At 43.6% G+C, this 16,016-nt stretch overlaps 1 protein-coding gene across 1 annotated transcript; it reads right to left on the bottom strand.

Annotated features, from left to right (window-relative positions):
- Window positions 1-904: 904 nt before the first annotated feature.
- MPEG1 (macrophage expressed 1) lies at window positions 905-5,277 on the bottom strand. The gene has a single exon (XM_024559138.3). It carries the CDS (start codon window positions 5,211-5,213, stop codon window positions 3,060-3,062), a length of 2,154 nt encoding a protein of 717 aa, XP_024414906.2. The 5' UTR covers window positions 5,214-5,277; the 3' UTR covers window positions 905-3,059.
- Window positions 5,278-16,016: the final 10,739 nt, after the last annotated feature.

The raw sequence follows: 16,016 nt of genomic DNA, 5'->3' as shown, positions 1-16,016 counted from the left end.
TTGAGCCAACTTGGAAAGGTACGGTCTCAGGTTCCGTGGCAGCCCTGCCAGCAGAGGCCCTGTGCATCCACCACTCTGACACAGGGGTGTCCCCACCGGGAAGCCCTGCTGAGCTCCCTGGCCCATGCAGGGGCTTCCCTGCCTTTCCTTTCATCGTCTCAGCACCAGCAGCCCAGTTCCTCCCTCCCTGCATCTCCAGGGGTGACAGACCCCGTCAGATGCTCATCCCTTAAGGATTAATTGTGTATATGTGGTTGTGTGTGCTGTATGTTTTATCCCTTCCCTCTGTGGTTTTAGACTTGGTCGAAAGTACTCGTCCTGGTATTGCACTGTTTGTGTGCATGAGAAGATTGGGGGGAGGCCCCACGTGGTACAGGAAAGGGTCCTGTCCCCTTTCCTTGTCTGTGGTCACTGGCATTTGACTGGGGGTGGGTTTCTGGGAGAGGGCAGGTGAATGTCCTGATGTAAATCTGTAACTGGTGTGCTTTGAAGTCCTTGGTGTTGCTCTGTGAGAGGACATCGCCACCTGGTGCTCATGAGGTGTATGTGCAGAACAATAAATGGCAAATGAACAACCACAGATTGTAGCCTTCTGCTTTCTGTAGGTCAGGGCACCCATCACGAGACATTGGGGTACGACCCAGAGCCTGTAAGCAACCACAAGCCCTTCTACTGGGTGGGGGGAGTCCCTCTTCCCTATGCTTTTCACATCTTTTTCACCCACACATTTGACCAAAGGGCCTGCCTTGACTTCTTGTTCCTCTAAAGAAAACCGACCCCACAGCAGGGGAAATAAGTAAACGAACCTGTGGGGAAAAGACCTTCTTAAAAACCCTGAATGTTCACTTAAAGCTCCCTCCACCTGACCACACTAGAGTGCACGTTTCAATAGTTTAAGGCTGTCGTTTTTCAGATAAATGTTTAATCCCGATATTCACGAGAACACAAAAATAAAATGTCACTGCACAGCCTCCCTTGTTCCCAAGTGGGGCTCCATTTCTGAAAGGCCACAGGGTGTGGTTTTCTTGGACGCCGGATTGGCCTCCCCACAGACCCCAGCCCGAGCCCAGCAGCCAGGAAAGCAAGGCCTGGGAGCTCTCCCCCCGGGTGCTGACTTGCACACTACGACCCCAGGTTCCGATTTCCTCTGGGTGAACGTTCAGACAGAGTAGTCCTTAGGTATGTTTTTTAAATGCACAGTTTTGTTAGTCAAAATATAAGTGTGGGACTTTTTCCATTCCAATGGGCAGTTCGTGCGTGGAAAGCCCGGAAGCCACCAGCCCTACTTTGTCTCTCTGACTCAGTAATCTTCAAAGAATTCGTGGGAAAATCAGTATTTGCAGAAAAGTGGTTAGCTTGGCTGACACTTACCCACAAAACACCCGGAGGGTTAGAGAAACATTTTAATGCTTAAGAGGTGGGGTTAAGTGAAGGGATTGGAGAAATCGGTGTCCCTGGCTGGGCAGTCAGGGGTGGGGGGACTCCGGTTCTGTCATGCTCTTCATCACAGCGGGAGGTGAGGGGGGCCCTTCCCATCGTCCCCCAGACTGGGGTGCTCCATGCTCCTCAGATGAAGGACTTTTTGTAAACCTCAGCTCTTGACTGTGACTGTGCACCAGGAGAGGACAAGTTGTCCCTCACAGAACACCACTCACTAATGACATTCGATTGGGTGAGAAATATCTAACTTTTAAAAGTGGTTTGGAAGAACATTAATAGATTCACCCTGGCCGTTACAACTGGGAGAGCTTGGTATTGACACTGGGCAAGGCCCCCAGAGCCAGCTGGCTGTCATGCCTCCTGTCAGCAGCAACCTGAGGGGGATCAGCTGACGCCTCTTTCGTTTCATTTAAAAGCATGGATTGGACCATGCTAGCTCCCTTTTTGTTGGGAAAAAAAATGAAGGTGAGGTGCATAATTGGTGTCTATGCCATCTGGTTTTCAGGAGAATATAAAACGTAGGTGTAGGCTTACTTCTACTTCTTGCTTTATTCCTTGTTTCCCACCCTGAGAAAAATGTAGACTTCTTGTTGGAATGTGAGGTGGGGGGGTCAGGGGGTGCATGTGACAGGAGTCAGGAAGGATAAGGTCCATTCATGGAAGAGGAAGGCGTTCTACTTTGGTAACTCAGACCAAGAAACTGTAGTGCTTGATCTATTCAAATCGATGTGCTTTCTTTTTTCTTTTTTTCTTTACCACATTTATGACAAGCTAAGAGAAAGAAGCCAGGGAGCTGGTCATAAGTAAGAATTCCAATTTCCCCTGAGCAACAGACTCTTTTCCACTTTTTACCCTTTCCTCACTCACTGCTTTTCTACAAATTACCCTTTTTCCCTTGACATCCTAATAGAACTTCATAAGGTAAAATATTTTCTGAGAACATTATGAATTAGGACGAAGTCCAAGGGTGGTCTGTCTAAGTGAGTCTTAAACTGTGGGGAAGTTGGAAAACACGGGCTTGGTATAAACAACACAGTTTTTGTTCGGAGGATGTTGAGATGACCCAGAGGAAATGACACAGGCTATCAACAGTAAGCCCTCGAACTGAAAAGCTGTGGCCACGACAGACTTCTGTGCCTTCTGGGGTTCTGTCAGCCCCCAGAAACATGAGATCCAGACAGCTTTAAAAAACAAAACAGCTGGATGGTAAGCTTTAAAGGCAGAAATTCTAACAGCACATGAATTGGAAACTATGGCCAACCTCAGATCAAATGCATCATCTACAAATTCAAATGTCAGCGTTCCCCCCCCTCCTTTAACGCATCTGCAGTCAGATGAAAATAATTCATGGTTCACATAGAGAAAAGATACCCCTTAATTTTTTACTCCCCAGGGTGATTCTTGCTTAGAAAGTCACAACTTTTCCCCACCCCCTACCTCAAAGTTGTTCATGTAGCTCTATTAATTTCCTGGCCCAGGGACATAAAGAAGTCTCGAAGTTATACCTGATTTTGATTGTACTTGCCAGTTCAGTAGTTAGGAAGCAGAAGTGGAGAGAGAAGGAATGAAAGACCTGCTTGAAGCTCTGCCCAGAAATGAAACAGTGTTCCGGGACAGATTTAGGCTGAACATTGCCCCTGCTCTTGGTCAGGGGTGTCCCCTGTCTCTGCAGTGCCAGGAGCCAAACCCTGCCTCTCGTCCTCGATCACCTGGTACCCCCTCTTCTTGTACTTCCGAGTGTGATAGATGACCAGGGCGATGAGAACTGCTAGGAAGGTGGTGACCCCCAATGTGACGCCAGCGGCCTCTCCCCCTGACAGACCACCGTTTCCGTGCATGACCTTCATGGCCCGGCGCAGCTCTACCGGCTCTCCCAACCTCCACTGGTTGGTCTGGGGGTCTTTAATCCAGGAGCTTGAAGTCTCAGTATTAGTCACCATGACAGTGTTGGTGGCAGCCTGACTCATGAGGGGTGGCCGGGTATAAGGCGGGAGCCTGGCGGGGGGCAGAGCCCCTCCTGTAAAGAGCCCAGACTTGACACAGTAAGACACTTGGCACCCATCGCTGATGAAGGCCAGGTGTTGGCTGAAGCCCCCGGGACACTTTTTCAGAGCAGGTGCCCCTAAGTCTTTGGATATGGCAGAATCCACCAAGGGGTTCCCAACCACACAGCTAAAGAACCCACCAAAGGGGACCGAAAATCTATATCCCAGCTCATAGTCCTGAGAGGCACATACCTTGAGGCTTTCAAAGAGTCTTAATTGAAAGTAGCCAGCTGGACATGACTGTGCATTTGTCAAAGGGTTAATGCTCTTACCGCTGAAGAGGCCCCCAAAAAGTAGTCCTGAGTATTCTGGTACTTGGTCACTGGCCACACACCAAAAAGCCTTAAATTCAGCCTTTGCCACTCGGAATACATCTTCACACACTGTCTTGCAGAAGACGAGGAGGGTGCACTTCCGTACACACTCCAGGCCATTGTAACCCTCCTCGTGGATCTGAGTCAGCAGGTGGACTGGGGAGTAGCCAGAGGGGCAGGAGAAATCACCAGTGAGTGGATTCTTCTGCTGCAAGTTTTGGCAGGCTTGGACAGCCCCACTCCCTGACAGCTGGGTGCACTCCTGATAAACCCCACCAAAGGAGAAGTTGGTCATTTTCCCCTCACAAGAGCCGTCATCAGTGTTGGCCTGAAAATTGAAGTTGGGCGAACTGAGATCTGTGCATCCAGGGTAGGTGTTGAAGGTGTAGTAGCGTCTCACAGCAGTTTCCACTGTCTTAGACAACTTCTTCACCAAGGGCCCTGGCAAGTCAGGCAGCATATCGGGGTTGATGAAGAAATGCAGAGGCAGGCCGGTGCGGTCTATGGCCACCAGGTTGTTGGCGATGCCCTGTTGCCAGGTCTGGAGGGTGATGCCTGGGTAAAAAGGAACCCCTCCAATGCTTTGCACCCTGGAGTTGGTTCGGTTGGAAAGGTAGCTCTTGGTGAAGGCATTCTGTGAGGTGTAGTTCTCCTCAAATTTGAAGTTCACGACATCAAAAAAGACAGCTCCAGCAGATGCAGTCACAGCACTACGGCTGCTCTGGCTGTCCTGGAGGAAGGAGGACCTGATGTGGTCCTCCTGGATGAGAACAGCCCCAGCATCCACACTGGTGATAACGTGGGTGCCATAGTTGAGGACCACTAGCTCTGCCAAGTAGGTGGCCATCCGCGTCTGGTTGTTCTCCAGACGGTCAGAGATGTCCATGAGCAGCTTCTTAAACCCCCAGTTTAGTTTTGAAACTGGATTGATTTTGACTGTGTAGATCAGATTTCTTACCTGAACCTGAGTGGTTACAGCTTGGTCCTTCACTTGAAGGGTCTTCATCTTCTGGAAGTCCAGGGAGAACTTGCCGTTGACTTTGGAAAAAAGGGAGGAGAGCTCCGTGTTGATAGAGTTGGAAGTGCTGCTCTGGTAATTCACCCAGGACTCCAGGATTTCTGAGTTCATCTCCAGGTTGCTCTGTTTCCGGGGGATGGTGAAGATTTCATTGGGGATGATGTAGTGTCCATCCTCTGTGGTCCTGCAGTTGGTGTAAGTCAAGTCCATCACCTGTCCCATGTCCACATTCCGCAGATTATCCCAGCCCCCTCCAGGTAAGACTTCCAGAACTGGTAGTTTTAAGGCACTCTTGCATGTTTGAGATCCAGCCTCATCTGTCTCTCCCAGAAGTTTGCCCATTTTAGCCCATGTTACCACTACCCAGAAGAACACAGCACCCCTAAAGCTGTTCATGGTTCAGACAGCCCCAGCCACAAGCCAGTCCTAAGGAGCAGCCAGAGAGCTTGGTGCAAACTGAACCAATGGGAAAGAAAGAAGTTGCTGAAACTACAAAAAAAAGCATAGTTCTCCTAAAGTTACCAGTTCCTCTTTAGACTAATCTAATTGCAAAATGAGGAAATGAGAGTTGATGGAATATTAGGGTCCATCAGGGCTTTTGAAAAATTATGGTGTACTAGATATCCTTAACAGTTAACTGCCCTAATGTCCCCCACTGTCCCCGAGCTGGCTCCACTGCAGCAGTAGAGGGTCCTCGGAAGAAGCACACCACACGCCTCACTGTTTCCACCCCATGAGCTCTCTGCCTGTGAAAGAAAGTTTGGTCTTGCTTTCTATTCACTCTCTTGATGTTTCACATTTTTTCCTCACAGTTCCTTCCTGGAACTCCAATGATAGTTTCCTTCTGCTGTAAATGCAGAGGTAAATGGCAACATCACTCTTGCTGAGACACCTTGCCTCTGCCACACCTAGGCTAGAGGTAGGTCAAGCCCTGGGTTTTCCCTTCACCCAAGGGTGAAGGTTGTTCCCACAGAAGAAAGGAGTGAAAGTCTTGGACACAAGTCCTGGGGGGGTTCATTGTGTAAGTCCTAGTAGTCTTGGCTTTGGAGGGTGGCCCTGTCTGGGACTCTGAAGAGGATTCCACTTGCTGTAAGCTGGGAACCTCAGTCTGCATTATCTCTAGTGTTCAGAGTGAAAGTGAGGAGTCCCTGCACTGTATTCTTATTTCTTTTCATATAGCAGTGTTTAAACAAAGAGCAAATCACACTATAATCTAGACTTTGATTTAGTAAAAGCAGACAGTGGCCAAAAGTATTTGTATGTACACAGCTATACACCATGTGCGTGTGTAGCTGGCAATGATTTGGTCCCTGCTCTTATACCTGTCATTCTATTGTTAAGTGCAGGTAAACAGTATAAGTCCATTGAAAAGAATGTGGCTCTTCATTACTCAGTTTTTTCTTAAAAAAAACAGCAATTCATTTGTTATATCATTAGAACATAATTTCAGTTTTTTTTAGTGTACTCATGCCAGGGCGTTAGAGCCCATAATTTAGAATAGTGTTTCCAGGTTCATCAATGGAGAACCAGGGTTAAACCAAACCCCGTCAACTCTTTGGGATGACCAGCATGCATCTTGGTACATTTGGTGGTAGCCAGGGAATCCAGAGGAGTCAATGGACTTCCCAATGTACTTTCATGGCTCCCCAAATCAGACCATGAACAGACACAGTGCCAAGGCTGAAAAAGTTATGCTCCAATTCATAAGTACACTCACATCTGCATGCACCTGGAAAGACTGTTTCAAAAAACAGAATTCCCTCAGATTTCCGCAGATGCAGCTGACAGTGTTTTCAGAAATTATGAGGCCAGTTGCCTACTTTCACGGGGTGAACACACTAGTTATTATTAAAATAACAATTGCATTGTGTTCTGTATACCCAGAAATAGACATTCTGGGTCTATTCATGGCTGTGTTATCATGCTTCAGGGAATTTACTTACACCCAAGAAGGATTAATTTATGAGCCAGAGTGCAGTATATACTGGGCTAGAGAAGCAAGCCTCTGCACAGGGTGTTCTGGTTAGTTTACAGAAGCGTTATAAATGTATAGCTCAGTAGAATAATCCAAGAATTAGAAAAATTATTAGAGTTGAATGTCCTTTCATTCTTCCAACAAGTTTGTTGAAACATCCACACACTTTTCTTCAAACTGTTTTCAGGGTTATTTAATCAGAATCAGAAACTCTCTTAGAGTTTTCAAGACATGCTAACAAATTTCCTACTCCTTATTTTCCCTTTAATAAATCCTATTGAGAACTCGCTCTTCTGCAGCGAGAGTATAAGCAAGGTGAATATCAACAATTCTGTGTTCAGGTGTTCCTATATCCTGAAACACCCAGCCACTGTCATATTTTGGGACACCCTTCCTCTTCTTTTTTATCATAGCAGAAATTAAAAATTGCTAAAAGAGCCAACAAGTGTGAAATTATATTGCATCCCTATGACAAAATATTTTACAGACATCGTAGTTAAATATTCAAACAATTTTCATAATGTGAGAATTCTTACGCCACGATGTTAAATGAAAAAAGCATGATATATATTCAACATGACCTCCACTATGTGTGTGTATATATGTATATAAAAATATATAAAACTAGAGGGATATACAACAAGCCCTTGACAGTAGTTATATCTGGTTGGTAAGTTGTGTGGACTCTGAGAAGAAAGAATAATTTGATATGGCCCCCCAAAAGGGGTTTATCTCCCCATGGTCAACTGAAGGCCCCAATTTTATGAATAATAGAGTCTAGTGGCCATTTACTGACAGGGGCTTCCCATGTACTCAGTACTCCAGGGAGAAACTCAGAATGGACCTTTGGTTTCCCACACTCTGCCCCACTTATTTATACCATCTGAGTCAACCACTACAGGGAAGCCCTGATTTCATCTTTTTGCCACTGGATTGAGACATGCTTGTCCAATTAGAACTATGCAAGTTATATCCAATTGGAACTATGCAAGTCATTTGCATCTGTACCAGCCAATCAAAACTGCATGATTTAGACCAATCAGAACTATATAATTTGGATACCTCGTTTACATAAACTGACCTAATTGACAAGGGGGAGATCTTTCGCTATAAAAGGTGGCCTTCCCTTTGTCTCAGTGGAACACAATTTAGATTGTTTAGACTGTACTTGAATCTGTGTCTCCCAGGCTGCAGCTCTTTTTGCCTGAAATAAATGCTTTTAATTATTTATTACAGTCTAAAATTAATTTTGGTTTATAGTTGTATGCATTATTTAAATTTTTTCCTCTTTTCTGTATTTTTTTAGTTTTCAACAGTGAGCATGTCCTTACTCATTTGACAAATTTTTATTAAGAGTCTACTAAGTACCAAACACAGGGATGGGTACTAAGTAACCATGAATTTTGTACTCAGGAAAATAACTCACACATACACATTTAAAAAATGAAAGAAGTTATTTCTGGAATTTCCATATACCTGAAATGATCCAAAGCCTATGACTGTGATTGCTGAGCTCAAGGAAGTTCTCTTTTCATTTCCCAGGAGACGATGAAAGGAGAAGTGCAAGTGACGGGAATCAGCTTAACTTAAATTTGCATGCCAGCCCCAGCCCATTATTATTGCTGCTCATAATGGTCAAGGGTGAGCAAGCAGCCCATGAGTTTGACCCATTGACCAGAGCCTTACACCCTCACTTCTTTCTTGCTTTTCTCTGCTCACCAGCAATTTCCTCTAGTTTTTTCTTGTACTGAAGAGCATATGCAATCACATAAATTCTCTAGATTGCCACACTCAAGGGCCCCTGTCTAAAAACTGCACTTTGGCCTCTAAAAGAAACAGCCAACTTTTCTACAAAAGGTATCCATCTGTGTTGCAGAAAAGCAATTTCACTTCCTCCAAAAAGAGGCAAGAGGGAAGTCCCATGTCTGCTTTCTTTCTCAATTTGAGTACATGCAACCTTCTGGCATCATCTGACACAGAGCCAAGCCATGATTCAGGTCTGAGGTTCAGTTCTGTGTGGGCCTGGAGCTGGTCCAGGTGTTTCCTGCTTCTGTATTTCACCTGTGGTCTGAAATGGTGTGTGTGTGTGTGTGTGTGTGTGTGTGTGTGTGTGTGTGTGTGTGTGTGGCGTTCGGGGGAGTCTGACTGTGTTTGCAGGGACCATTTCCTTTCTTATTTTTAAATAAGAATCTAGGAAACAAATCTGAAAACGCACAGTCAAGTAATTGCTAAATGGATCACAGCGCTATGACTTTTATAGACTCTGGGATAAACTTGGTTCTAGAAAATCGTGGAGGTATCAGTCAAACAAAATGACAACATTTTCTTTTCTGAACTGTTGATTCCTACTCTGGTGTTGTCAGAGTTGCTTTGTCAGCTTCTTGTCTTCAAAGACAGTTTTTCCCATCAGGACTTTTTGTGTCCTGACCACAAAAATAAGACCATAGTGGTTTCTTGACTCCAATTAATCTCGTGGGTAAAAACAGAAGGCCCATGTGAAACTCTGCATATTCCCATTAAAAGCAAGGCCAGAATTTGGCTGCCTTCAGTCATTTGATTTTTTTTCTTCTACTCACACTTTTCCCTCCCAATTTTCCTAATTCTTTTTCTCTTTATCGACTCTTCCCTTTCTGTTCTCTTTTCTCTTTGCCATTTCCATATGTAGGTTCTGAGGATACAAGTCTGTGATTTGACATGATACTCCCATTGCACTAAAGAAGGAAATCCTGATGTGGCAAAGACTTAGTCTTTTTTCCCCAGGGTTGTACTTTTATTTATTTTCTTCTCTTTTTACTTTTTTAATTAAATTTCTGGAGGTGACATTGGTTAATAAGGTTATATAGGTTTCGAGTGTACAATTCTATGATACATCACCCATATATCCCATCACCCAAAGCCAAAGTCTTCCCTTAAGTTGCCACGTCCACATCAAGGCAGACATCACTCATCAGTCACAGCTCTGAGGCTGCCCCAGTATTCTCAGTACAATTCTCCAGGGCATTCTAGTGGAAGCCTATTTCATCCACCCATTAAATAAATACTTATTGAGCAACTGTTATTTGTCAGGCGCCCCTAGTAAGTGCCATTTTTGGAGTAGCCAGTGTCAAATGTAAAATGCTCTTAAAATGCTCTTTTACAAAGAGTCTCGTTGACTGAGTAAGCCTTTGGAGCCACCCCTCCCTTTTCGTCTACTCTGCAAGCTGAGCTCCATAGAGACTGAACAGTTAGGGCCAACTTCCTCCCCATCTGCCTTGAGGTTTCCTAATGACATCAGCCTGGTATGAAGAGTCCCTGCTGTATTCTCCTTCAGCTGAAAGCAGCTTGTCCTGGAGGGCTTCGCATACAGCAGGACTGGAAATATGGGATTTCTCTGATATCCTCATTGCTCCGTCCCCATGTCTTTCCTGCCATGAAACTTCCTCTCTGAGGATGATTTGAGCAAAAGAAGTAACTGAGGGCACCTGACCTCTCTGGACTAACTGCTGGCACATTTCATATTTCCATATTTGTTTCATTATTGGGTAACACAAAACCAATCTAACACTCAGTTTTTCCCTTTTCAGATGAACTTTGAGCAGAGACAAGGTAAAAAATGCCACCATTTTTCTGCCTAAAATAATCACAAATAGGTTAAAGTAGCAAACAAGTGAATTAGGTGAGGTAATTCTTCCAGAGTTATGTGTAATTGGGAGCTTTGTGTCCTCCACTGAACTCTTCCTATTGTCTCTACTGTTTTTTTTTTTTTATTTTTGGTAATCTACATATGAAATTAAGAGCATGGACTAGGCTATGGGTCTATTTGGTTTCTAGAGTTTGTTGTGCTTTGTATAATTACTTAAAATATCTCAACAATGAGACTGATTAACATGAATGTGAAATAGAGCTTTCAGAATCAAAATATAGGCCCTGCCTGCTGTGGCTCAGTGGATTGAGTGCCAGCCTATGAACCAAAGGGTTGCTAGTTCAATTTCCAGTCAGGGCACATGCCTGGGTTGCAGACCAGGTCCCTGGTGGAGGGTGCGTGACAGGCAACCACACATTGATGTGTCTCTACCTCTCTTTTTCTCTCCCTTCCCCTCTGTCTAAAAATGAATAAATAAAATCTCAAAAAAAATCCATTTATTAAAAAAGAAAGAATGAAATATAGGCAACATCCTGGCTCCATACGTGACGCTGAGCAAGTTTTGGAGTTTCCCTAAGACCCCATGTTCTCAACTGTGAAACAAAGGACAGAATCTACCTCTAAGTTACAGAGGAAGTTGTTAAGAGGATTGACTGAAATCATTCATGTAAAGCAGTAGGAGACCAATGTATATTAGCCTTCAGCTTCGCTGAACTTGTTGCTGCACTCTTCAGATTGACTCTGTGGTTCAGTCCTTGCAGGATGGGAATGTGAACAAAGGTATGTTAGAGCATCTCAGGAGCCTGGCTTTCCTCCCGTCATCCATTTGATAGCATGGGAAGCCGCACTGACTCACAGAAGGCTCCTGAATATATTTTGCTGACGTCTTAAACAAAGACATGCATCTCTTTAAAGAAAACAATCTGATAGCAATACCATCTGGATTAATGACCCAGGTAAATTAGAAGTGATTGCTTGCTTTATCAGAAAATTCATCTTAGGACTCTTTAAGAATAAGGTTGAAAACTGTTTTGGTAAATGGCCAGCTGATCAACATTTTAGGCTTTGCATCTGAATGGTGTGTTATGGTAACTACTCAGCTCTGCCATTGAAGTGCAAAAGTCTATGATATGTAAATGTGTGGGTGTGGTTGTGTTCCAATAAATCTTTATTTACAAAATCAGATCAGGTGGATTTTGTCTAGAATTTGTGGTTCATTTATCCCCAATTTAGATTTATAAAATTATATATATATTTATACAATCCCATGACTAGAGAGGACCTGTCCTCTCAGCCAACACTTGAGCCTCCTCCAATACAGACTTACAAAGCCCTCACCCAACCTCTGCTAAATGACTCCAGGGCAAGGTGGTTCCCTACCTCTTCTCTGTACTTAGTTCTGATTTTTAGAAAATTTAAGTGGTCAATTAACATTTGTTGGGAAAAGTAAATAAATAAATAAATGTAAAAAATGTGCAATCTTAGAACTTTATTAATGTAACCCTGACTGGTGTGGCTCAGTGGATTGAGCACTGGCCAGCAAACCAAAGGGTCATTGGTTCAATTCCCAGTCAGGGCCCATGCCTGGATTGCAGGCCAGGTCCCCAGTAGCAGATATGTGAGAGGCAACCACACACTGATGTTTCTCTCCTTCTCTTTCTCCTTCCCTTCCCTTCTCTCTAAAAATAAATAAACAAATAGAAATCTTTCTTTTAAAAAAAGAACTCTATTAATGAGATTCCAGAATAGTTAACAACAGAGACCTACAGATCTCAGGGTGATGGGAACAGCAAGATGAGACATTCCATTTAAGAGGGGCATCCTGTATATGTTTGAAGCCGACAAGAATTCACATCCCAGAAATTATTTTATGCCAGCAGTTTGAAGCTTGTCAAATATTGAGGCTAGACAGACACAAAAGGATAAATATTATGTGAGTTCACTTATAAGCCATGCCTAGAATAAGTAAATTCCTAGAAACAGAAAGCAGAATAGTAGAATGGCATTTACTTGGGACTGAGGGAGAGAGAACTGAGGAGTTATGGGTCACCTCCCATCCCCTCCCCTCTCAGATCACTTGGCCTCCCCCAAGAAGAGATCTGCTTTCCAGCATAGTCTCCACCAGCCCCAGAGCTCCAGGACCCAGGCTCAACAAGAGGAGGGCTGCTAGACTTAGCAAACACTGATACAGGATGCCCAATTCACTTTAAATTTCAGATAAACAACAAATAATTTTTCCAGGTTTTTTTCAGCATTTTACTCTAAATTTAGTGGGGTAGCACTGGTTAATAAAATTATATAGCTTTCTAGTGCACAAATCGATGATACATCATCTGTATTTGCATGCTGTGCCCGAACACAGGGAGACTCTTCTTCCTTCCTCACTTCTGAGCTCAGATGAAGTCTTAGGCTACAGATGTGGGATATGGCTTCTCCAGTAGTTGGTCAGAGGAGCCGGATAATGTAAACCAGAAGTACAGAGGACTTAATTCCACATGCCAGTGAACATCCATGAATTAAAGATGAGAGATATGAGGGATCTGGCAAGCATTTGCTCTTCCTTTCTCCCAACAGTGAACTGCTTTGAGGATCGGAGATTTCCTGTGGTCTGTCTGAAGACATTTGCATGATGATACAATGGTCTGTGTCTTTCCTTAAGCTGTCATCAGCTCAGTGATATAGCCTCTTAGATGTGTTTGGTCTCATTGCCTGCCTTATCTTCCTTTCCCCCTTACATTTCTTGCCCTGGGTTTGTATCTCCCAATGGAACACTTATTGATGGAAAACATTAATTAATTCTATAATATCCCTCTTATGTGCTCCAAAGCATTGCTGGCATCTTTAACTGTATTTTTAATGATGTTTTATTGATGATAACACTATTACAGTTGTCCTGATTTTCCCCCCTCCACCAAGCACCCCCCATTCCCTCAGGCAATCCCCACACCATTGTTCATGTCCATGGGTCATGTATTTATATTTTTTGGCTACTCCATTTCCTATACTGGACTTTAGATCTCCACAACTATCCTCTACCTATTTGTACTTCTTCTATTTTTCTCTTTTGCTTGATTACTTAATTTTTTAATATATTGTATTGATTATGCTATTACAATTATCCCATTTCCCCCCCTTTACTCCCCTCCACCCTTCACCCCCCTCCCTCTCGCAATTCCCCCTCTTAGTTCATGTCCATGGGTCATACATATAAGTTCTTTGGCTTCTACATTTCCCATACTGTTCTTAACCTCCCCTTGCTATTTTGTACCTACCATTTATGCTTCTTATTCCCTGTACCTTTCCCCTATTCCCCTCTCCCCCTCCCTGCTGATAACCCTCCATGTGACTTCCATTTCTTTGGTTCTGTTCCTGTTCTAGTTGTTTGCTTAGCTTTCTTTTGGTTTGTTTTTTTATGTTCAGTTGTTGAAAGTTGTGAGTTTGTTGTCATTTTGCTGTTCATAATTTTGATCTTCATCTTTTTCTTAGATAAGTCCTTTTAACATTTCAGATAAGGGCTTGGTGATGATGAACTCCTTTAACTTGACCTTATCTGAGAAGCACTTTATCTGCCTTTCCATTCTAAATGATAGCTTTGCTGGATACAGTAATCTTGGATGTAGGTCCTTGCCTTTCATGACTTGGAATACTTCTTTCCAGCCCCTCCTTGCCTGTAAGGTTTCTTTGGAGAAATCAGCTGGCAGTCTTATGGGAACTCCTTTGTAGGTAATTGTCTCCTTTTCTCTTGCTGCTTTTAAGATTCTCTCCTTATCTTTAATCTTGGGTAATATAACTATGATGTGCCTTGGTGTGTGCTTCCTTGGGTCCAACCTCTTTGGGACTCTCTGAGCTTCCTGGACTTCCTGGAAGCCTATTTTCTTTGCCAGCTTGGGGAAGTTCTCCTTCATTATTTTTTCAAATAAGTTTTCAATTTCTTGCTCTTCCTCTTCTCCTTTTGGCACCCCTATGATTCGGATGTTAGAACATTTAAGTTATTACAGAATTTCCCAAGCCTCTCCCATTTTTTTTTTTTTAATTCTTGTTTCTTCATTCTGGTCTGGTTGAATGTTTATTTCTTCTTTCTGGTGCAAATCATTGATTTGAGTCCCAGTTTCCTTCCTGTCACTGTTGGTTCCTTGTACATTTTTCTTTATTTCCCTCTTCATAGCCTTCACTTTTTCCTCCATTTTGTGACCATACTCAACCATTTCTATGAGCATCCTGATTACCAGTGTTTTGAACTCTGCGTCTGATAAGTTGGCTAGCTCTTCATCACTTAGTTGTATTTTTTCTGCAGCTTTGATCTGTTCTTTCATTTGGGCCTTTTTTTGAGAGGGGAGGGTCTCAGCAGGCCTATTATGTAGTAAGGGGTGGAACCTTAGGCTTTTTCCATGGCGGGGCAACCCTAGTGGCTGCATTGTGGCGCTGTTTGTGGGGGAGGGATCCAAGAGGGTTCAGTGCTGTTTGCTTGGCTCTTGGCGGGCTTTCAGTCACTTCCTCTGCTGCCCACAAGCAAATTGGGCCCTTTTGGTGCTGATTCCTGGGTGTATGTTCTAGGACCCCGGAGGTCTCTCCAATGGACTCTGCTGTGATTCTGGATATTTCTCCCACCGCCTCAACCCCTACAGGTTTTTTCAGTCAGAGATTTTGAGGGGATTTCAGTCAGAGATTTTGATTTCCCTGCACTGGAACCCTGTCTTGCTTGGTCTGTCTCACTCCCCAGTTGTTCCTCATGGTTTATATGCATGAAAATGTGGCACTGCCTAGTCCACCAGTTGCTGCCTCACCCACCCAATTCTCCCACCGTGTTGCAAGTCCTTTCCTCCCAGCTGCCTATCTCCGCTCCTCCTACCAGTCTGGATGAATGTTTCTTCTTTAACTCCTTGGTTGTCAGACTTCCATACAGTTTGATTTTCTGGCAGTTGTGGTTATTTTTTGTTTTTAAATTTGCTGTTGTCCTTCTTTTGGTTGTGGGAGGAAGCTAAGTATGTCTACCTATACCTCCACCTTGGCCAGAAGTCCCTCCCAAATTTTTATCCACCACACATAGGTATGAGACCAGCTGGTTCTGCCTCCCTGCCCCTCCTACCAGTCTGGAAGGATGTGGTTTCTTTAATTCCTTAGTTGTCAGACTTCCATTCAACTTGATTTCTGAATGTTCTGAGTGATGGTCGTTCTATATATTACTTGTAATTTTGATGTGATTGTGCAAAAAGGCAAGCCATGTCTGCCTACGCTGCCACCTTGACTGGAAGTCCTTTAACTGTATATTTTAATGGATTTTGTTTGATTCTCTCCTTTTGTTCTTATGGGAGAAGAGTGTGTCTTTGTTTCATCATTGAATTACCAGCATCTAGTGCAGTATCTGGTACATAATAGCAGAGACCCAATCAATTGCATTAAGCAGACAAAGCTAACAATATTTCTCAAACATGTCCCTGAAAAATCAGGCCATGACTGGTTGAGAATGAACACTCAGGCTGGAAAAATGATATTATAGAAATTTTGTTTCAATTTACTTCGATATTTTTGAGCACTTATTTTGCATCTAATTTGTGTTCTTCATACTTCATATTATAAAATAACTTGGTTTTCTGGTCTACAA

The sequence above is a fragment of the Desmodus rotundus genome, chromosome 5, assembly GCF_022682495.2.
Source record: "Desmodus rotundus isolate HL8 chromosome 5, HLdesRot8A.1, whole genome shotgun sequence".
NCBI lineage: Eukaryota > Metazoa > Chordata > Mammalia > Chiroptera > Phyllostomidae > Desmodus > Desmodus rotundus.
This window is presented reverse-complemented; position numbering and strand designations above follow the sequence as displayed.

What these genes read in the sequence shown, in the direction of transcription:
- MPEG1 (XM_024559138.3), bottom strand. Translation starts at nt 5,213, where the DNA reads ATGAACAGCTTTAGGGGTGCTGTGTTCTTCTGGGTAGTGGTAACATGG.